The following is a 23,270-nucleotide window of genomic DNA, read 5'->3' as shown; positions in this document are numbered from 1 at the left end:
GGGTTGAGGGCTTGAGAAGGGACCTGAGAGGGTTTTACAGGAGCTGACCCTGAGGCTGCAGCCCCTTCCACTACTGAGTGCTCTGCCCCGGGCATCCTTCCCACAGCTGCCTTGCGGGGGCTTCTCATGGTCACTCGTCACCAGCATTGTGTTTGGTGTCTTCCCTTTCTTGGAAATGGCCTAGGTGGCCATCCCCACCTACCCCAGCCTTTGGGACCGGGACACGAAGGGCCTGGGTCAGTGAAGTGCATCCCACCACCTTTTCCCAGGTCTTTTCAGCATCTCCCGGCTGCCTCGGGGGCCGGTGCTCCCTGGGCGGGTTTTGCCGGTGGCACCTCCGAGGGCTTGTCTCTTCCATCGATCACACCTGCACGGTGACAATGTAATTTTTATCTCTGGTTGTTTATTTCTCAGATAGAACTACTTGTAAATTCTGAGAAGAATATATATCCCTGCGCGTGACAGATCCAGCACACGGCGATTAATCTGCCCTCTTAAGACCTGAATGCAAAAAATGTCCCAATGTCACTCCCGGGTGGGGTGTTGAGTCCCAGGGCAGCACTTTGGGGGCATGCAGGGACCAAGTGGCAAAGTGTGCCCTTGTCCAGGCAATGCTCCCCTATTCCTTATCGTACTCACTATCAGCTCTGCTGGTCCCCGGCAGGTGCTTGCTGCTGCCCTGGCTCTCCAGGCTCGGGCTCTGGCTCCTCTTTTTGGGAAATTTATGCAAATAAGGCTGCTTTTTTTTTCTTTTTTTTTTTTTTAATTCCTTGCTGCTGCTGCTCTGCTGTGTCCCAGATAGCAGAAGTGCTGAGGACAGGCGTTTGCATTGGGTCCTGCGGCACCCGCGTCCCAGCCGGCTGCTCGGCCGAGGGAAGCGGTGAGGGGCTGTTCCAGGAAGAAGGGGACAGAGAGCAGCTGGCAGAGGCTGAGGATGGAGCGATGAAGGTCCTTTAGTGGCCAATACCTCCTCACCACACTAGTGAGGATGGGCACCGGTGCCTGGCAGGCACAGAGCAGTCCCCAGCCTAAGCATGGATGTGTCCCCATTGAGGGCCAGGACAGGGACCGGGGTGTCAGTCTGGGCTCTGCAGCCACCTACAGCCCCATTGGCAACATCCCGCGTACCACAAAGCCGCTTATTTACAACCTCCTACTCCGGAGCATCTGGGAAGCCAAGCGCGTCATTTCCAGAGAGAGCAAAATGCTGCATATTTCAGTGTCTTTTGAATTTTTTAGGTTTCCCTGAACTGTGCTAATGGGTTGGCGGTGGTAGGGGGGAGGCAAGGGCCCAGCCCAGCTCCCGGCCTGCCTTGCTGCTCCGCCGCGCGGCCATGACTGCATTGCTGCTCTTAAAATATTCAGTGCTGTTGGCCACAATTTCACAGCGGGTCAAAGCGCGCCGAGCCAGCAAGAAGGAGGGAAAGTGTGACAACGAGATTAACCCTGGCCCAGCAGGTCCCTTTCGCACTCGACAAGCTGAGCACGATGTGCTGCAGCCGCCACATCCCAGGGGACGGGCAGCGAGGCCAGGGGGGACCATGGCACCCAAAATGCCACCGGTCGCCCCATCTGGTGCTGTGTCCACAACGTCACCTCCAAAATGCTACAAAGGGACAGTGAGAGCATCTGGGGTCCCACCGGGAAGGCTGAGCATCCCCTGGGCTCCAGCATCTCCCCCAGGCAGGGAATGTTTCCCTCCTTGCCCCGAGCTGCTGCAAAGCCGGAGCCACGTCAGGGACCTGGCATCACCCTGGCCGTGCCATGGGGTGAAGGGCTGGGGATCCCCCCAGGTCTTGGGGATGTTGCTGAGAGTCCTCAAGCGCATCTGCATCCTGACACGTCATGATTCCCAGGCCTTGCACAACCATAAGTTAGCGCTAATGATGGAGCGGCAGATTTACGATGCGAAAGAGCAGCTGCTTGAACCTAGAGAGGATTGCGGATGGGGATTTAATAATCCTGCCGTCAGCCCAGAGTTGGCTCTGTAGTTGCTGGCTTCTCTGCCAGGCTTTTCTAAGAAAACTTCTAGGGCTGGGGGAACAAAACAAAGCAAAGCAAGTGGTCTGTGCCACCCGCACGAGGGGGGATGGTGAGAGATGTCTGTGGAGCCTGGGGTGGATGGAGGGTGCTGCGACAGGCAGAAGGGTCCATGCCAGGCTCAGCTATGTGGTGTCTGGAGACCTCCAGCAACTGTCCCTGTGTGGGCCATGTGCCCTGTAGCTGGACTACACTGCATGTCCAGCTTGGCCGAGGCTTGGGCGTGAGTCTCCTGCACGTTCCTTGGTGTTGTGGTTGCATGCTTTAACTTCAGAGCTCACTGCAAAGCCTTGCGTGCAAGCGGGTGGTGTTTGCAGGAGGTGCTGCAGCTGGTTGATGCTCTCCTGGGGTTTTAATGACGTTATGGCTGAATTAATTGGGGTGTCCTCAGGGGTCAGCCCCCGGCATCCCACTGGCCTCTGGGAACAAGAGGGGGCTGTTGGGTTGTGAGCTCTGGCAAGGAGCTGCTGCTGCGGGGACCTGTTGAGTGACCTGCTCAGCCCCAAAATTTCACTTCCCAAGCGTGCACAGCACTGTTGGCATCTCTGCTGTAGTTGGGGGCCAGGCCGGTGGTGCCCCCCTCAAGCCACCCCTGGGGGTGCCCCCCCGCACCCCACAGCAGCGATGAGCTGGGCTCTTCTTCCTAATTCTGCTTGATCCCTGCTAATGTACCAGCAGATGTTCTCATTATCCATTTAAACATATAATCCTCCCCCCAATCCCGCTAAGCTCTTGGCCTGCCCGATACCTTGTGGCACTGCGTTCCACAGGTTAATTACGCATTTTTAATTAATCACCGAGCATAGAGTGACCCATGAATAAGGGATTCAAAGCTCCAGCAGTTGGGAATAGCCAGCAAACCATCCCCAGGTAGAGCCGGACCGATGTTTGGTTCTCCCTGAATAACAAACCCGTCTCTAAAAATTCCTGGTTTGTGGATCTGACAGGACCGGAGGATGGGATGGAGCTGTACCCGGCACAGATGGGACCCCACGTCCCCCACCAAAGGGGAAGGGACTGTGTTCCCACCGGAGCTGTCTGGGTCCCACCTGGAAGCAATGGAGCAAGTGCGAGGGGGAGGAGGAGTGAGGCAGGGAGGGAAAAAAAATCACATGTTGTTTTTAAAAGGCGTTTTTGAGTGAATGCTGAATAGGGTTTGGGAAAATTGCCTTAAAGGCCTGTTCTCTGCAGGGACGGAGCTTTTCATGGAGCACGAGTATTTTGAAACTTAATTGCACATTTGCACGGGCTAGTGTTTTTATTTCTCTCAGGTCTCCGAGGTGGTCTTTGAAGATTGCTGTCTCTCTGTAATAGTTTTCTTTATCTCAAACAAATTCCGCACACCTGCGAGGTGGAGCTGCTTGAAAGAAATGATGTCGAAATTGGCTCTCAATTTAATAAATCTGCAAATGGAGCTGGGATGCAGAGAGGCGAGGTGGTTGGTGGGGCTGGCTCTGCCTCCTCCCCTCTTCCCACCTCTCCTCTCCCTTCCTCTCGCAATCAGCTCGTTTGCAGCCGCTCTGTGGGCTGGGGTGAGATGGAGCTGAGGGATGGGGGTCCAGATGCTGCCTCTGCCCCCTGCAAACACTGATGGGGTCTCTGGCTGAATGCCTGGTGGCGCAGACCCCACTAACAGCTGCCTGGCCACACACTGACCCTCACAAGAAAGTCCTTGAGGTGCTGGAGTGAGTTCACAGAAGGGAATGGAGCTGGGGAAGGGGCTGGAGCACAAGTGTGATGGGAGCAGCTGAAGGACCTGAGGGGTTCAGCCTGGAGAACAGGAGCTGAGGGGAGACCTTCTGATCTCTGAACTGCCTGAAAGGAGCTTGGAACCGGGAGGGGTTGGGCTCTGCTCCCAAGGAACGAGCTCCAGGATGAGAGGAAACAGCCTCAAGTTGCACCAGGGGAGGTTTAGATTGGATCCTGGGAACAGTTTCTTCCCAGAAAGGGTTGTTGGACATTGGAACAGGCTGCCCAGGGCAGTGGTGGAGTCACCATCCCTGGAGGGGTTGAACAGATGCGGAAATGAGGGTCTCGGGGACATGGGGTAGTGCCAGTGTTGGGTTAACGATTGGACTCGATGATCTTGAGAGTCTCTTCCAACTGCAATGATTCTGTCATTCTGTGACACAAACCTGTCCGTGTGTCTGAAACTGGTGGCAAAAGCTGCCGTTGGGTTAGTGTTCAGAGCCCTGCCATGCACTGTGAGCGCGCCGTCCTGCTCGGCTATGCTGGCCAGAGACGATGCTACAAGCTGAATGACAACTATCCCAAAACCCCTCCAATGCCGTTTTGTTTCCTGGCCTCTGGTTTGGGGTTTGGAGCTGCAATTTTCTCCAGCAGCTCCTCTTGCAGCCATCACCGTGTGCCAGTGGCCATTTCTCCTGCTTTGATAACCCCTGCTGTGGCTCCCCAAGTGATGTTTGGCTGGTTTTCCATTTTGGAAGCAGGGCCAAGCACCAGAGAAACAACAGCAGCACCATTCAGCGGTGGTTGTGCCACTGCACAGGCAGAAATAAAACCCCTGGGTGACTGGGACAGTGTGTGCTGGGCAGCCCGGCTGTCAGGTGGAGAGGAACGGGCATCCATGAGAGGACACAGACAGGTTAATGGCAGCTGTGGATGCTGCACCATTGGATTTTGCCTCCATGTTTCTTAAGGAATCGGTATAGCTCCCTTGCTCAGAAATCCGCTGGTCCCACTCCTCTCCCTGGGAGCCTTGGTAGCAACAGGGTGACCTGTCACCCATGGAAAGCACCCAAAAGGCTGCTCAAAATGTGCCTTGCCGGGCTCCCCAGTGTTGAGGTTACACACAGAGGCCACGCCAGTGCCTCCACAAACCCGGCTGCTCACACTTGCTTGGCTTCAGGTGAACAAGACACCCGGCGGTTTTATTGCCTTGCTGGATTTTGTTCCATTCGGTTATTCAGCACAATTGAATTTGCTGCCGCAGAGGCAGCAGCCGGCCCAGCCAGAGCTCCTGCGCCGCCCTCGCCGCTCTGGTGGGACCGTGACCTTGTCTCGGTGGCTCATGTAGCCCCCGGCTGGGTAATTCAGCGCTGGTGCGGGGGCCAGGCATTTGCTTTCCTCCTGCTGAGCATCCTGGCATGGTCTGACTCCCTTACCTGAACCAAATCCTCACTCTGCTCTACTTTTAATCATTGACCTTGTAAATACTTTCAGGGAAAGCATCCACCTTCCCAGCTCCCTCCTCTCTCTCTCTCTCTCTCATCCGATTGTGTCCCTCTGTCCTCATCTCCCTGCGTAGCTGTCGAAGTGCTGATGCCCCGCACATCACCGTGGTACCTGAACCCCTGGGCAGCGCAGAAACATGTGTCCCCATGATGCAAACCCTCCCCAAGTTTCAGTCACACTCACAGTTCACAGTATTAGTTGGGAAATGACACTTCATGTTTCTCCTTTCCTGCTTCTCAGACTTATGTAAAAAACACCTCTGGCTCTCCTGAAACACTCATTTCTTGGCCTGTTTTCTCTTTGTGCTAGAAGCTGTGGGGCTGGGAGTGTCCGGAGGGCAGAGCTGTCCGGGAAGGCTGCCGAAGCCTCAGTCTCTCCATATCGACAGCGACGGCTCTTCTCCCGCAGCTCCTGTGCCATCGCCTCTGTCCCTTGATTGAATTAGGGGGCTGTAACCCGCCTCCCTCCTGGCCACGGTCTCCGCTGCGCCGGGCTCAGATGGTGAACTTGAGAGCCATAATGTAATAAGTCTCAGGCAGACAGCGCGCTCGGATCGCCGTCGGGATCTTTCACCTCCTCCCCGCCCAGCCATGCGCTGATTTACGCTCCCAGGCGACAGCCAGGATCTCGCCTGGGATTTTTGGTCTGCTGGGGTGTGTTGCTCTTTTCCCGAAGTGGGAAGCTCATGGGGTGAGCTGGGAACAGGATCAGGACCGTATGTGCTGCGGTTGATGTGGTGTTCGCCCGCACGACCCTTCGTTAGGTTGGCCCTTCATTTGTTGGAGGGGGAGCAGAGGGACCCCATGTCCTTATGGCAGTGGCTGCTCTCGAGCTTCCTGGGCACAACGAGTTAAAAGTTGCAATTAGCAAAGTGCTGACGGTGGGAAGGTGGGGTGGGAAGTGAGTGGCGCTAAATGAAACCTGAAAGGTTATTCCAATAAACGGCAGTGCGGTTTGCAGCTGCACTCACTTTCCTGGGAGCGGGGGGACGAGCCAGGAGCCTGTAGGACGGGATCCAGGGAAGGACGAGAGATGCTGGATGGGATGGGGGATGTTGCTCAAGGATGCTCTGGTGCCGACATCACTTGCAGCACATGGGGGCTGTTCTGTGCCCTTACCGGGAGAGTGACAGCACAAGAAAATTTGGCGGGGGTTTCTTCTAAGTGCCCCCGAAGGAAGCCTGTTGGAGGCTGGCAGGAGCTTGGCACTTACAGGAATGAAGAATATGTCAGGGGAATTAAAGTGGGAGGGGGACAGGCCACTGTACCCCAAGGATGCTCTCACCAGCACCAAGGTGGGGCCACGGTGGGGTAGGTGCTGCCCACCCAGTGGCTCCGCCGGCTTCTCTGCTGGATCCTGGCACAGGGGCAGAGCCCAGTGCCATCTGATTTTGCGTGGGGAGGGTTCTGGGGAGCGGTGTAAGCTACAATGCTTTTGGCCGGGAATCCTTGTAGCGTGAGAGTCGCTGTCAGCTGCAGCGGGGGCTGCAGGGGGAGCGGGGCTGCGCAGGGTGGGGGTTCCCAGGAATCTCTTCTCTTCCAGCCGAGCAGGCAGGAGCGCAGGCAGGCGCAGGCAGCCAGCGGTGGCCTCTCCCTGCCAGACGTTGCTGTTCCAGCTCTCTGCTGGTGCGACACTACAGTGCTATTATTAGACTCTGCTGGGTCTCTGTGGGGAGCTGTGAACTCCCCGGTGCCTCCAGCAGCTGGGCAGATACTGGGCAGAGTGGAATCTGCTGGCACTGGTAGGGACAAAAAGCCCCAGCGAGCTCAGAGGGGGTTTGGGTGACAGCGAGGGGTGGCAGAGACTCCCTGTACATCACAGCCTGGGCTGCAAGTGCAGCAGCAAAAGGCAATTAGTTGTTTAATGAGAGGTTTGTCTGATGAGGAGGGGACAGGACCCCTGGGAACACCGGCGGCAAGGAGGGCAGAGCTCGGGCGGGTGGTGGATGCTGCCCCAGCAGAGACGTGGGATGTGGGGTTCTACATGAACCCACACCTAAAAGCCACATCTGAACTCCACAGCATCAGTGTCAAATGGAAACATGATGCTCCATCACCACCAGCCTCGGTGTGAGGCATGGGTGGAGCACAGCGGGGCCACAGCACCCTGGGACACCCCATCCTGTACCGGTGGAGGGCTGGGGCTGGGGACACGTGGCATCTCCCTGCTCCCGCCCTCTCCCCCAGCCCGGTTTCCAAGCAGGAGTGTTTAAATGCCTTTTATGTTGTGACTCAAATGATGAAAGGCTCGAAAATGGGACTAACAAAGACGAGTTGTACTTCAGAATGAAAAAACCCATGAAAGCAGCAGATGCTGTCATAGGAATAAATTGTATCAACAGCGATCAGATGGGAAGTGAAAAGTCAGAACGGACTTGCTCCCTCTTTCCTGTTTCCAGCAAAAATGTCTGGGTCCGTGAATTTAGCCAGAACCAGGTAGGATGAAAGGCTTTGTCTGACAAGGCATTTCAAAGCATCCAGGAGCCTCCGGAGAAAATGTGGCCACTTGGACAGGGAAATGGAGCCCCTCAGTTTTAATGAGCATTTCAGTTGCCTTCCTTTATCCTTCTGCCAAGATCTTCCTTTTTCTCTTTTCCTCCTAAAAAAATCCCAACAACAAAACCCATTTCTGCTGTTTGCGATTTGTTTTAACTTTGCAAAACATGCATTTAAGCAACACGACGTGAGGAGGCCGGGGGTAAAACATCCCCGTCGCTCCATACAGCCAGGCCTGTTGCATCTCGCCATAAATATCTCCCCGCAGCAGCCAGTGTGGCCATTTCGGCTGCTGCCGAGTCGGGACCATGTGCCCGTGGCCGAGACCCTGATACCAGCACCCTGGCACTGGGACCCTCGCACCGACGTGGCTGCAGCCCCTGACAGCATTGGGAAGGGCAGCAGGGCCGGGGGGAGAGCATCTGACCCCCCACATCCCCCCAGTGCCTTTGGCAGGAGCTGAGCCATCCATCATCCATCAGAGGTGCTCCTTTGGGGACGGGTTGTGTATTTTAGGAACAGCCTGGCTGAGCATCATTGAGCAGCGCTGCGTTCCCACAGGCTGTGTCCAGTTCCCACAGACCAGTTCGCATGGCCTGCCCAGTCCCAGAAGGATACTGGCAAACTGGGAGGGGGAGGAAAGGATGCTTGTTCACTGCGCAGGGAGCAGAATTGCTTTTGAAGGCAGCGCCCAAAGCAAATCCCTTCTGTGCTCTGTGAGCCAGCGGAAGGGAACCCTGTGGCCATCCTGCAGCCCCTGGCTTCTGCTGACTCGGCAGCTCCAAAAAATGGGTGTCGATGCCCCCCTGCATCCCCCAGCCCTACCCCAGTACAGCCAGGTCGGATGCTCTCACTGCTCGGCTGTTCCCTGCTTCTCTTCGTCTTACAGCATTTCTCTGCAGCAGTTTCTATTCCTACTGGAAATTTTGAGGCTGTGAGGTCCAGCCTGTGCATCCCAGCACTGAGCAGGAGCTCTGCCAGTCACGGGGAAAGCAGGGACATTGGCTTGGAGTTTGTAATTGGCTCCTAAAGCAGTAGGAAATGGCTGGAACCAGCAGAGAGGCAGAACTGGTCTCCTTCTCGCCCCTCTCCACATTTAGGGGGGTTTTGGCTGCTCAGACAGCACCTCCCTGCCCATACGCTGCCCTTCAGCCCCGCTGCGTGGTTGCAGGTCACAGCCATTGTGAGCATCATCTCAATTCCCACACCCCCCTCTTCTATCTTGAGTACTTTTCCTGGCCCTCCAGTCACAAAACCCATCATCATCCTTCCCCATCAGTTAAACGACCTAAATAATAGACCTGGTTTGGGGGCGGGGGCCACATCCCCTTCCTTGCCCTCCAGCCCGCCCCAGGTGCAGAGCAAGTACCACTTCCTAGCATCTTTCAGCATCTCCCCTTCCTTTCCCAGCCCCCGCAGCGATTTACCATCACAGCCCATCTCCCCTTTCTGCTGTGACTGGATTGCACGTGGGCTATAATTAATAGAAATTAGACTGTCGAGACCTTGCAGCCCCCATCCCGTAATTACTTGGCCTTGCTGCGTTCAAGGTGCAGAGATCGGCAGCGAGCTCGCAAGCCACTGGTGATGGCAACGCATCCCGTTAACAAGATATTTTTATTAAGCTTTTAATGCAGGCACTTGTGCGGTGCTGGGGCATGTGCAGCATCTCCATGAAGTCTGCTCCCGGAGGGGGTTGCGCGGGGGGATATTTTGGGATGAAATGCTGGCATTAGAGCCAGACAAAGCAGGATATTAGCAAAGTGTCGTGCCCCAACCGCATTCATCGCTTGCACATTAATTCCCAGCTCCCCACCGCTCCAGCCGTCCAACTGTACAGATTCAGGGGCTTGGCAAAGTCCCTCCATCCTAGAGCTTTCCCACATCCCCCTGCGCCCCGAGAGCCGTGTGGGAGCACAACGATGCCCGACATCTAACCGGGGATGTGCCATCTCCCCAACGGCTCATTAAACCTCCTAACAAACCCCATGCGAGGCGCGGGGCGGGTGATGGAGCGCAGCTCTTCACACCGCTCGGCTTTTATCACTGTGCTTTTCACGAGCTGGTAAAAAGTTCAGTGCAAAGCACAGGAGAGGTCTCTGAAAGGCAGCTGCACTCCTCACCCAGCGTGCTCACACTCGTCTCCACCAGAATCGGGGTTTTTGCTGGTGTCTGTGATGCTCGCTTGGCTGCCGACCCGCGGGGATGTTCACTTGGAGGGCTTGTAGCATCGTGCATCCACCCTGAGAGGAGACTGAGGGCCTGGGGAAAGGTGCTGCTGCTCATTTCGGGTGCAGGAGAAAGATGCAAGGCTGTGGGCTGGGCTCCAGCTGGTGCCATTGCTTTTTTTGGTTTGTTTTTTTTTTTTTTTTTTTTTTTTTTTGTTGTTTTTTTAATGGGAAGAAAATGTGACAGAGCTGGTGGCTTTGATGCCTGCCCGTCAGTCTCCTTCCCCCCTGCTGCAGGCAGAACGATGTGCCTGAATGGGGAAGAAGATACATGACAGGCTCCAATTTGCCCTCTTCTCCACCAAACACAAGGACATCCAGTCACTCTGAAATGCAGAAAGGCTGAAAGGGGATGAAAGGGAGCCCACGCGGCACGGTATGTAATTGGCTTGTGGATCTCAACGGCACAGGACACCGCTGGGGTCGGGACCTCAGCGGGATTACACGTTCGTAGAGCTGATGCTCTCCCTATTAGCTGTGCCAGCACAAAAACATCGCAGAAGGGCTCTTTGCCTTCCTGTTTCGGGCCACCATCCATTCCCTGCTCCATCCAGGGGAAGGTCCATCCCGTGCATCCCTGATTTTCTGATGAGAAATCCCAGTTTTTGCATCTCCTGCAGACGTGGGCTGGATGGCAGGGCAGCCAAGTGTGCACTGGGAGCCCAGGCAGCTGTCACTTTGCTCTTCCATCTCACTTTTGCTCTCTTCTGGCTGTATTTCTGATCCTAAAGAAGCTCTGTAGGTCCGAGCCAGCCGCTGGCAGGGAATTGAGCTGGTGAATCTGCTTTCCCTACACATGAGCTTGTTCAGCATTTGATACCAATCTGGCTGGTGCTCATCTTGGGTGCGTTTTGTCATTTCATCTGCAATTGTTTTGCTGTAAAGCACCTCGCTTGCCGGGCTGTTTTACAAAGGACACCGTCCTTATTACTGCTATGAATGAACTACTTTGCATTTCTGTGAATGGGAAGGAAAAACTTGTCACCTCAGGACAAAAAGGGAGTGGAAGTATCTGATGATCCCCTGAGATGCCTCAGACAATCCACTAAGCTCAAGTCATCCTCCTGTATTTCTCTCTCCTCGGGGGAAATTGGAATTATTAGTCCCTTCTCAAGGACCTCAAGATGTCTCTGTCCTTCGCCAATTCCTGTCCTGGCTTTGCAGGCGTGTCCCACCACCCTGTCCTGGGGACCAGCAGAGGATGCCCAGTGCCTGCTGGGGGTCAGGATGGCAGTGCCAAGAGCTGGTGAAGCCCCTGGCTGTGCCTGAAATCCTGTGATATCCCTACACGCCATGCTCAGGGTGTCCTGGGCCACACTGTCCTCTCCTGGAGGAGCAGGAGCATCCTGGTGCCCATCGACACCTCCAGCCACGGCAGGACCCAAGGATTCGACTCCTCCGTGTGTAAAGAGAAATGTGTCATTTCTTTCTGGCATTGTCTCTCCTCTGGGAAGGTCCCAGTGGCTTTTGAGATGCTGCTCCATCATGTGTGATGGGATGAGACACAGGGGCACAATAAACCCTCCAGTAGCAGGGAAAGGAGAGTCAAGAAAAGAAGATGAGCTCTTCTCCCTGGTATCCAGGGACAGGACATGTGGAATGGTTCAAAGCTGCGCAAGGGGAGGTTTAAACTGGACATTAGGAAGCAATTTTTTACTGAGAGGGTGGTCAAACACTGGAACAGGCTTCCTAGAGAGGTGGTTGGTGCCCCAAACCTGTCCCTGTTTAAGAGGCATTTGGGCAAAATGCCCTAAATATCATGGTTTAACTTTTGGTCAGTCCTGAAGTGGTCTGGCAGCTTGACCAGATGATCATTGTAGGTCACCTCCAACTGAAACTTCTATCAGCCCAGGCTCTGCTTCAAATAACCTTCTCCCAGATGCTGGGTATCGGGTTTGTGCCCCATGCCTGCAGCTGTAGGTCCAGCAGCATCTGCCTGCAGCTGCACTCCCAGGGCATCGCAACCGTGGAAGGGGTTCTGCAAACCAGGGTTAAACAGAGCAGATCACAGAGGGAAAACACTCTCTACACTCTGTTTCTGCATATGTTAGTCCTGAAACAAACATTTACATTAAACAAGTTTCTACAGCTGTGTTTCCAATCCCACAGCCACTTCCACTGTTGCCCTCCTTTCTTTTATCCCCCTCTTTCTGTTAGCTGGAGCAGCGGGATGAGGAGATGCAGACACAGAGAGGAGTGCTAATTAAACAGGGAGTTCCACATTAGGGTACAAATCCTCTGGACCAGCACAAACCCTGCCAATTTCTATATTTATTTATTATTTTTTTCAGTACAGTTGTAATTTCCAGTGGTGCCTCCAGCACCGGGAGAGAGTTCAGGGGCTGCTCTTGGAGAGGATTAGCGTGCTGGAAGCATTATTACTTTCCTTCACTGTGAATTCAGCAGTGATTCCCTGATGGCTGCACTCTATATAGAAGTGAATCGGTGCTAATTTGTTTTTGAGGATCACACATCCACCAACATGTGAAAGACAATCCTGCCTCTCGATGTATATTTTCAAGTCGGTGCTACAGCAAACAACGGAAAACAAGCAAGCAAAGGAAGCCAGACCTCCTTCGGCCTGAAAGCCAGAGCTGGAAAAGAACAGACTTGATTTTATTTTAATGCTTGTGTGAGTCGGTGCTGCCATCTTCCCAGGATTGTTTTGGGTTTTGGTGATGGGCAGCGGGGGCTTGGGCATCCCTGGCATGGAAAGCCTCAGGGACGCTGTATCGGACAGGATGTCAAAGAGACTGAGCATAAAAGGCTCCTTTCTTTTTCTTTCTCCCTTTTAAATCATCCTCGAGTTTAACTGTGAGAGAGGAATAAATTAACTAATTGAATCTGTAATGACAGAGGGGCCGGGCACCTGGCAGGAGAGCAGCCGCCCCACCACCCATCGCTCCTCTCTCTTTATTTGTGTGATTCAGAGGGACGTGGTCCGTGGGGAGATATCAGAGCTGGCTGAAATGGAAGACAAAGCTATTGTTTCAAACAGAGTTATTGATTTTTACATTATTACACTATGAAATTTATGGTCTGGTTTCAAACTGCAATAGGAGTTAATGACCACCATCCAGAAACTTCCAGGTGACCTTGGCCTTGACTTTGGTGGAAGAAGGTGAATAGCTCCAGATACCAGGTCAGCAAATGTAAAATGAACCTGCAGTGTCCTAAAGGACTTGATTTTGGGGTGCTGCTGATCCTAGGTCCCTGCTCTGAGCTTAAGCTCACTGCAAACTCCAGGCTGAGTGAGAGCAGTGATGGAGGGGAGGAACATTGGACCTTCTCAGCTTCAGACAAAAGCCACTTCTGCTGTAAAGTGACATTTTGCTCCCCTGCAAGCCCCAAGCCAGAAGCACCATGATGCCCTCGGAGCTCCTGAGCACAGTTCTCCATCCTTAACTGACCAAGGGTTTGCTCTGTCGGTCCCTGCTGGAAAAATGCAAACCAGGGAGCTCTGGGATGGCAGAGAAGCATCTGGAGAGGAGAAAACACAGCTCAGAACAGGAGAAACCCCGTAAGAGAGGATGGCAAAGGGCATGGCCCATTCCCCGTGCTGCTGGCTCTCCTGTCTCTGTTGCATGCAGAGAATTTGCTTTTATTGTCGGATAGCCCCAACATCTCAGTTAACACATGAGATTCTGGTGACCCAGGCGGGTTTGTAGGGGCTACAGCACTCCCCAGGCTAAAGTCTTTTCCTGGCTTTTCTTTAAAAGGTCCCTCCCGAGGCATCTTTTGGCACCAGCCTCTTCCCAAAGCTTTCCTGAGATATATTTCTTTCCAATTTCCTTGTATGCTTCTTTCTCTGGGAACAGCCTTTCCTCTTGCCAGGGAAGAAAGGCAATTTCCAGCTGGTGGAGAAGGGTTTTTTTCTTGTAGTACCTTCTCCCTGGAACATCCCTGATGCTGCACCCTGAGCTAAAGTTGTGTGAAGCCGGTAGCCTCCAAGCTCATCTTCTGCCTCGGAGGTCATAATTGCCATTAAATCACAGCTTGCCTAACCAAATTATGCAAAACCGAAATTATCTCCAATGATTTTTATGTTGCTGAAATGTTCCAGAACTGCCGGGGTGATGACTGGGGGATTGGGAGCAGCTGTCACTCCATCAGAAACCATAACTCCAAACAGCTGGGATCTGTCAGTTATTTATGACACCGTTCGCAAAGGAAAAAAAAGAGTAATGATGAAGGTGGATGGGTGGTTGCCACTCTAGGGCTGAAAGGCAGCTCATGCAGAAAGCAAAGCCCTGCGCCGTGTCTGCAGCCGATGCTGCGGGGAGCGAACCCACTGAGGATGCTGCTGCCGAGCGCTGCAGGACCACGGGGCTGCGCCGACAGGGCTTTGCGGAGAGGCTGACAGCAAGCTGCTGCTCGCTGGGGAATTTCGTCTTTGTGACAGTCAGGATGGGCTTGTTTGTTTTATCCTCTGTGTTGCAAAAAGAAAGAAAAGAAAGGGGGGAAAAAACCCCCGCAGCTACTAAACATGGGTCTGACACCGCTTTGTCGAACCGTCCCAGATCGGAAGTTTCAATCATGGCTCGTGCCCCGTTGCCGTCACTGCTCTGGCCTGGCCTGTCATCGTCCTTCACTTGGCAGATGAAATTGTGAACATTTGAGGCTTCTTTTTCTCCCTAGAGAACCTCTGTGGCCCTGAGAATGTCCCATTCTGAGTTAGTTCCCAAGTTTAAAAGTTTCTTTTCCCCTGGGGGTCATAGTTGTCTCTTTGTGCCCCTGTTCACTCAGGGTGGATCTGGAAGCATTTTTTTGGTAGATCCAGAGTGTGCATGGGGCAGGAAAATCTCTCCCCGGAGCTCACTGGCAGAGACATGGTGCTGTTACACCAGGTGTGAATTTGGCCTCAGATGAGGGTGAGTGATGAGTAGGCTGCTGCCTTTTTGATAACACCAGCTGCAAGCAGAAGCCAGATGCTTTGTCCCCACTTGTAGCTTGCTCTGGTTAAGTATTATTATTTATATTATGTAGTAGCTATACATAGTGTTTTATGGCAGTAAAGATACATAAATCAGCAACCAGAAGTCGAGGGCTTTGCTCTAAAGAGCTTATAAATCTAACAGCTTGAGCAGCACCGGTAATGGCCACAGTAAGTAGGCAGTCAAGTTCCATGTAGACATGAGCTAAGATGGGTCTCCCAAAGCAGATGGTGGTTTAGGGGAGATTTGAAAGAGGAGCAACCTGCTCCATCCTCCAGACCAGATCCTGCCGGATGGAGAATTAGATGGGCCATGACCCGTATAAGCTTGGCCGGGTGGAGGGCTGAAAGCTTCCATCTGAGAAAAGCAGCTCGCAAAGAGGGAACAGGCAGGGGGTGGCGAGGGCTCACAGGCAGGGATGCTTTCGGGGGACTCTGCAGGTGCATCCCCCTTGGGGATGAAGCATCTATCCTTGTCCTAAGTGATTCTTTTTTTCCCCTTGAGCCTGAGACCCCTAATGCAAATAAGTAGGATTACATCTTCCTAAATAAACCAAGGCCTTAAAAACCTTAAAATGCAAGAAGACTACTGGCACAGGTGCACCCTGCTCTCTGGTGCCATGGGGCCAGTGTCCCTGCTGTGGTGGCAAAGAAGTATTGTAACCCTTCAAACCTCCCCCCTCTTATCCAGAGTATCAAACCAGCTTTTTTTTTTTTAACAAAAACAACCTTCCTGTGCTGGCATTGGCTCAGGAGGAACCTGGTTTGGGCTGGGGAGAGATGTGCTGTGTCTGGCCGATCGCGCTGGCTCCGGGCGTCTGCATTCTTCTGGCCGCTTTCAGCTCTTGTTCAAATTGAGGCTTCACACTAAATGCATTACGCTGTATAACAATTAATCCCGTGCTACATATAGAAAGTCCTTACTCATCAATAATGCATGCGGGAGGAGTGATTTTCACTCTCAGTAATAAGGCTAAGACAATGGAAACAAGCAGGTAATGGAGAACATTTATAATGATGTTAATCTAATAATGAGTCTAATGCTGTTAAAAGTAAGACTGCAAACTGGACGTATCCAAAGATAAATTATTTCAAGCATTCATTAACTGATGCCTAATTAATGCCCAATTAGAGAGATTCTACATGGGAAATGGTTTGGACAGTTGGACGAATTCATTCCAATCACTGAAACCTCAATCCAAAGCAGGAGGCGGCAGAAGGACACTGCGAGCAGCAGCCGGGGTGACACAGCGCATCGGTGGGAGAAAGCCAGGAGATAAACACCCCCTTGCTGTTTTTATCCGTGTCAGCAGGGCTTTGTTTTTATTCACTTTACCGGCAGGTTTCTGCTGATTTTTCTGTGTGGCTTTTGAAGCTCTCTCTCCCCAGTGAGCCCTGACACACGTGCTGGTGACCCTCCATCTGCCTCGCAACCTTTGCAAGATGAAGCTGAAAGGACTGTGTTAGGAATAACTAGTTCAACCAGTTAGGTAGGGTCTAACTCTCAAGGAGCTGGGCTGGGACCTTGTGGGAAGCTCCTGATGGCACTTTCCAGCCTGGGAAGCCCAGCAACACCCAACCGCTCAACCCGGTGGGACTTGGCTTCTGGTCATCACAACACTGGTGACACCAGGCTCTAGAGCTTCATGGCTCAGCGACCATAGCCTCTATGTTCCTTAGGGGTCTCATTTGCAAATCTAAATGGTGACCAAGCCCAGAGCATCCCAGGAGCATCTCCTCACAGCACTAGGCAATTGGCAGGTTTTACAGTCACGGAGGGAAGGCATCCTTGATGAGACCATGTGCCCATAGTGCATCCACTGGGGAGTCCTTAGGTTTCTTCTCTCCAAGTCCTGCCCACCTAATTGTTATTTTTTCTAAGTATTCATCCTCCTATATCCCCCTTCTCCTTACCCCTGAGACACAGCACATACATAGAGACACATCCCTGCCCTTTCTTCCTGCTGTCTTACTCTTGGGAAGCTGAGAACCAGTAGCACACTGGCCTTTCCCCACTGCCATCCACAACCACAGGAGTCACGTCTCCCTCTCCATGGGAACTCCAGCTATTAACTAACGAATGCCTGTTAATTAAAGAGATGGACTCAGTTCCCTCTGACCTTTACCTCCCGAGTTATCGCTGCAGGCAGGGAGCCGCTAAACACCGCGCTCCCTTTCGACAGGAGCCTCTACCTTGGCCGTGCTCCAGGGAGAGACCCGAGCTGCCTTCGTCCATTGCCACACGTTGCTAACAGCCGCCTGTCATCGCCGTCCCTAGACGTGAAATCGTGTCTGCTCCGAGATCCCTGCCCGGCTCCACCTCTCGTCAGTAATCCCGTTAGCCTGGCAACTGTCGTGTCACGGAAGAGCGCATAAAACCGTTGTTTGGAAGCAATATGTAATCTTCCAACCTGCTGCTTATAGCTGGGAGATGGTTTATTGATTCAGGCTCTTGTGATTTGGTATTTGCAATAACAGACTCTGCATGTGGGAGATCGTCACAGTGCTTGTGCCTGGCAGGATTTTACTAATAAACATAAGACCTACAGAAGGTTTTGTGCTTCAGTGTCACTGAGGTAAGACGGGGAACGTGAAGCCATCCCACCTTGGCGAAGTACATCCATGAGTAAAAAAACCCAGCAGAATGTATCAGCAAATGTAGCTTTATCTTCACCATTGTTATCTGGCACTCAGATAATCACAGTATTCTCAAGATACCGCTGTTTCCCAGGCTGAGCTCGCGCGGCGAGTTGCAGCGAGGGCTCCAGTTTTGGCAGGGAGCTCTCGGTAGTCAGCGCTGGCACGATGCTCCCACCAGCACAGCCCCTCTCTCATCACAAAGGCACGACAGCAAAGCCAAAATGCTACGGCGGTGACTTGGAGAACGTTCTTTTTTTCCTACACAGCCGTAGGAGTTGTTGCAAATTAAACGTTCCTGACTTACAGCCCCTTTCTGGCAGCCATGCAGGAATGAGACATCCCTCCTGGTAGCCGGTGTTTAATTCCTGAAGGGCAGCGCCTGGAGGAAGTTGCCCCCTTCTCAGCACAGCCAAGGCTTGGTCCAACACTTTGGCTTGCAGTGCTATTTTTTGTTTAATTAACAGCCCAGTCAGAGATGACTGCCTCTTACTGGTGATTTATGGAGAGTCTGAATAACCTAGTTTATCTAAAAATGTGACAACTTTGTGTTGAAAGGATGGGTCCAGATGGACGGGTCACCTTCTGTTAACTGTATGGTAATAGATCTCTACACCAGGCAAAAGGCAACGATAACCACAGAGTTATATTTCAAACACAATTAACAAGAAAACAGTGAGGGTTTTTTTTGCCTTCCACTTGTATTCAGCTGTAGGCGCTGAAAAGAGGGACTGTAAAAGCCCACGGGGTCCAGGCTCATGGATTAGCTGGTGATAATGACATGGAGTAATTAGAGATGAACTCCACTTCCACTCTTGTTTTTCAGATTATTACAAGTCGAGTGCAAGGCGAGGACTCGTGGGCAGGATGGCACCGGCAGCTGTACGCTGCTCCGATGTTACTCCTTTTCCCCTGTAAAGTCCAGAGGCAGAATTCATTAGACATGAGCAAATTTTGCGTGTAAGAGGGAAAAGCCAAATCTAGAAGGAAAAGCTGAATGAGAAATGACAAGCCTGGTGCAATGAGTCTGAAAAGCCGCTTGGCGCAGAAGGAATAGCCTGAAAGCAAGCCTGGTGCGAGGAGTGGGAGCGAGACGGGAATGGGGCGGCAAAATCAGCACTCGTTGAGCTGAGCAGAGGGAGGGGATGATTATTGCCTTGCTCGCCGCTTCTTCTCCGCAGCAAGAAAGCCCTGGTCACCAGCACATGCTGTAGCATTAGAGGATGCAATATGCTTTGCCACAGGACATCCATTTAAAAATATGTCTAAGCATCCCACTTCCAAACGGAGTTTTTCAGCTCAGCCTTTTCCACCAACTGCTGACAAGATATTTTTCCTGTAAATCGCTTGGTTTTCAGGGTGGATGGTGATGTCTGACAACTGTAGTAAAAGGAGACGGTGGGGATGGGGCTGCGCCTTTGGGGGAGTTGGTTGTGCTGTGCAGATGTGCTGCTCACAGGGAATTTTAAGTGATTTGCTGGGAATTACTGAAGCTCTGTACCTTTTCCTGTCTGATACGTAAGCGCGGGTGATTTAAGAGCTGCATTACAGGAGGGGTAGACACCTGTGAGGGTTTGCATCTCCTCTGTTTGCTCTCACATATTTGCACAACGGCATTTCCCCCGACTCCGCTGCCTACCTGCAGGCAAAGGGCTTTGCTGCCTGCGCTGCCGGCACAAATTCCCCGGAGAAAATTTCTCCTGCCTGCTTGAGGCTGGGAGCACAACTGCCTGCCTGTTGCAGGCAGGGCGAGGAGGCAGGGAGTGCTCCATCCAACACGTTTAAACTACCATGGGTGATGAGCCCACCCATCACAGCCACGTAATTCACAAACGGAGAGGAGGGCTGAGTCAATTTGGGGTGTTTTTCACCCGGCGATGGGTGGGTGGGGGGTGCACGTGTCCCCGCTGATGCCGCTGTCCCCTCTCTCTGCACAGGGGGGTTTGCAGAGCTGCTGCTGGTGCTGCTGGGGCTGAAGGTGCCCAGCGCCCTGGGCTGCCCCACTGACTGCGTGTGCTACCCGTCCCCCATGACCGTCAGCTGCCAGGCTCACAACTTCGTCACCATCCCCGAGGGCATCCCCGAGGACAGCGAGAGGATCTTCCTCCAGAACAACCAGATCACCTTGCTGCTCCGGGGCCACTTCAGCCCCTCCATGGTCACCCTCTGGATCTACTCCAACAACATCACCTTCATTGATCCCAACACCTTCGATGGGTTTGTCAACCTGGAAGAGCTGGACCTGGGGGACAACCGCTACTTAAGGGCTTTGGCTGCAGACACTTTCCAAGGGCTGGTGAAACTCCATGCCTTGTATCTGTACAAGTGCGGGCTGAGCTCCCTCCCCAGCGGGATATTTGGTGGCCTCCACAACCTGCAATACCTTTACCTGCAAGACAACCACATCGAGTTCCTTCAGGATGATATTTTTGTTGACTTGGTTAACCTCAGCCATCTTTTTCTCCATGGAAACAAGCTCTGGAGCCTCCATCAGAACACGTTCAGGGGATTAATAAACTTGGATAGGCTGCTCATCCATCAAAATCAGCTACAGTGGATTCACAGACGGGCTTTTCATGACCTCCGAAGATTGACCACCCTTTTCCTGTTCAACAACAGCCTCTCGGAGCTGCAGGGGGACTGCCTGGCCCACCTGGGAGCCCTGGAGTTTCTCAGGCTGAACGGGAACCCGTGGAGCTGCGATTGCAAAGCCCGTTCGCTCTGGGAATGGCTGCACAGGTTCCGAGGCTCCAGCTCCAGCGTGATCTGCGAGTCCCCCGAGCAGATGCACGGCAAGGACCTCAAGGTGCTAAGGGCAGAAGACTTTAGGAACTGTTCGGGGTCCGAGTCCCTCCATCAGATAAAAACACATACTTTTTCCACATCAGACAGAGGAGCCTCCAAAACCCACCACCCTCACCACTCCTCCAAGGAGAAGGGGAAGGAGAGAGGGGCCGAGAATGGTTTGCACAGCAGCCAGCCCGCCGGTCCCCCCAGCTCCCGGCCGGGCTATCGCAAACCCGGCAAGAACTGCACCAGCCACAAAAGCCGTAACCGAACCTCGAAACCGGTGTCCTTGGGGCCACGGAAAAACGGGCAGGAGGTTCCAGACTATGTGCCTGATTATCAGCACAAATTCAGTTTTGGGGTGATGCCAACGCTCTCCCCTAAACGTAAGGGTAAGTGTACCCGGCGGACACCCATCCGCCCCCCCAGCGGGGTCCAGCAGGCAGCCGGCTGCCCGGGGCTCAGGGCATCGCTCCTGGTTTTCATGATGGTCTTAGCGGCTGTCATCCGCTGAGCCCCCGGCTGCGGATGGAGCGATTCTGTACTGCCACCAATCTACAAAGGACCAGAGTTTCTTTTCTTCTTCTTTTTTTGTACGTGGCAAGCGTTGGCCTGGTGAAGGGAAGAACGTTGTCTCGGCATCTTGACGGTCTCTCCGTGCCCGGCCGGGCTGCCAAGGCGGACTGTGCCGAACGCAGCGGGAGCGGATTAAAAAGGCATTATCACTCCTTGTCACAAAACAGCCTAACCGAGCACCTACAACAACAACAAAAAGCCAACCTTACAAAAACCCAGATAAGAGGGATGGTAGCCAATTCATTGGTGACAACAACCGGACAAATGGACTGTATCCATGCTCTTGTGAAATCCTGTTCATTTGAGAGCGCTCTGAATGACCCCTCCAATTACCGAAAGGAACATAATTGCTGTAAAAAATGATCACCAATTAAGCCTACACTGTTTCTCTGAAAGTGAGTGCAAGGACACTGATACCGATGTAATAAGGACATTGGTTCTCCCACGTTTTAGCCCTTTTGGCTCCAAACCCAGAGGCCAAGGTTGGCTGGGAATCACTTAGAAGACAATCTCAAACCCCTGAATATCTCAGGCATTACAGCAGAACAGGGCTTGCCTGCTGGGCTTGGAGTAGCCAACAACCAAAGGAAAGACTGATTAGAGGTGGAATTAAACAAACAAAAAACCAAGAAACCCAACACTTAAAGAAATGAGGTACCTACAGGAGGTGCGTTTTTTTGTAACCATGCTCACACATCTGAAAAACAACCAAACCCAACAAATGCACAGGCTGCCCCCCTTCCCCTCAATTATCCATATGTATGTCTTATAATGTTTATAAACTATATGGAAACTATATCTTCAGAACTAAGGATTGTATCATTGAATTTATAGCAGACCAGTATATGATTTTTGTTTTTCCTCGAAGAAAACAAACCGGCAGCAGTGCCTACAGATGCTGAAAGCCATCGGGCGGGCTGAGCGCGCGCGGGGGAACCACGGCGGACCAATGTTCTCAGCAATTCAGAGCACTAAACTTCGGGAGGGGTGGGGGGGGAAGGTTGTATGTGATGCAGCAAAGTCCATATCCAGAGAGCCAAAACTCACCCTTACATCTTAATTTGTAACCAGGGGGAGAAAGAGATTAATTAGTCCAAATAAATAGAGCCATAGAGCTCTGTCTCCGGAGAGCGCTGCGAGGCCCCGGGGAGCAGAGGGGCATTCGTGGGGCTGGGGGCAGAGAGGGGCTTCCCAGCCATGTCAGTGGCGTGAGGACCTTTATAGCTGGACTAAGGTTTTCACTGGGGCAGCAAGGAGCAGTTCCCAGGCTGCAGATAGTCCTGACAGCGTCAGGAGAGTTTTTGTTTCTTAAAAGGAACAAGGTTGTGTCGTGGGGAGAGTCAGAGAAGGAAGAAACTACAGCTCATGGGGGACCGGCGAGAAGCGCAGTGCCCAGGGTTTCTGGTCCACGGTAGGAAAGAAAAATAAATGGTCCAAGACAGTCATACAAAGGGGGTTGTGGTGAGGTGGAGGAGAGGGAGCATATCTGCTTGTTCCCCTCATCCCGAATTAAATCCCGTGGCGGAGCAATGTGTTTGCTGGTTGGGGACACGGCAGAGCCGGCGGCAGCACCGATGGTGCCCATGGGCTCGGAGAGGTGTTGCCCGAATTCTGCAGTTGGTGTGACTTCCCTGTCAGCGTGGGTGTGTGAGACCAAACAGACACTGAAGTTAATGAAACAAGGGAAATAAAAGTGATCTTGGACAAGAAAAGCCTGTGTTTCATTTTGTAATGGTATCCCACTGGCAGTGGCACATTTCTAGCCCATAGCTGGAAAGCCTAAAGGCAGGAGTTCATGGTTTCCATCAGACACACCACTAATTTCAGGAAGAACAGGCCAGCTCAGAAATCCACTGTCCCAACCCCTCTGGGGACAGGGAAATGGTGTTTACACAGTGGCAGATCCTCCGGAGGTATCTGGAAATGAAAAGGGAAACTCCCAAGACAAAAAATAAGAAGAAAATTCTCCAATGCACTTATTTTGAAGTGGGAAACTGGGCTGGAATGGCATCTTCTGTCCATCTCTCAAACAAAGATGAGCAGGGGCTTGGCTGATTTGCTTTTAAACATCCTTCTTGGGCAATAGCAGGAGTAACTGGGAGGAGAAAGGAAGAGGTTACTTCATCAAGCGCTCTCCCTTCCAGCTCCTACCCAAAGTTTTGTGTCTACAGGGCTCTAAAGCTCCACTAAAGGGATGCCCAATGCAGCCAGAACAAATAATCCATGATCCGAAATAGCTCCCTCACGTCCTACTCTCTATAACCAATAGCAACTGAATGAGTCTGGCACTGTCCCTTAGAAGTGGAGAATGTTGTTATGTTGGTTATTTCGTTTCATACTCTGGAAATCAAAGCTCTCAGTGGGAGAATGAAGAAGAGA

General features: G+C 52.6%; 1 protein-coding gene across 1 annotated transcript in view; it reads left to right on the top strand.

Moving 5' to 3' along the window:
• The window catches only part of RTN4RL1 (reticulon 4 receptor like 1), a 31,781-nt gene extending 9,178 nt beyond the window's left edge, over positions 1 to 22,603 (top strand). The window contains exon 2 of the mRNA XM_065853241.2: positions 19,466 to 22,603. Within this exon, the coding sequence (XP_065709313.1) occupies positions 19,466 to 20,829 (1,364 nt within the window). The 3' untranslated portion in view covers positions 20,830 to 22,603. The remainder of the gene's footprint in view (positions 1 to 19,465) is intronic.
• Positions 22,604 to 23,270: the final 667 nt, after the last annotated feature.

Source organism: Patagioenas fasciata, chromosome 19, assembly GCF_037038585.1.
Source record: "Patagioenas fasciata isolate bPatFas1 chromosome 19, bPatFas1.hap1, whole genome shotgun sequence".
NCBI classification, from domain to species: Eukaryota; Metazoa; Chordata; class Aves; order Columbiformes; family Columbidae; genus Patagioenas; species Patagioenas fasciata.
This window is presented reverse-complemented; position numbering and strand designations above follow the sequence as displayed.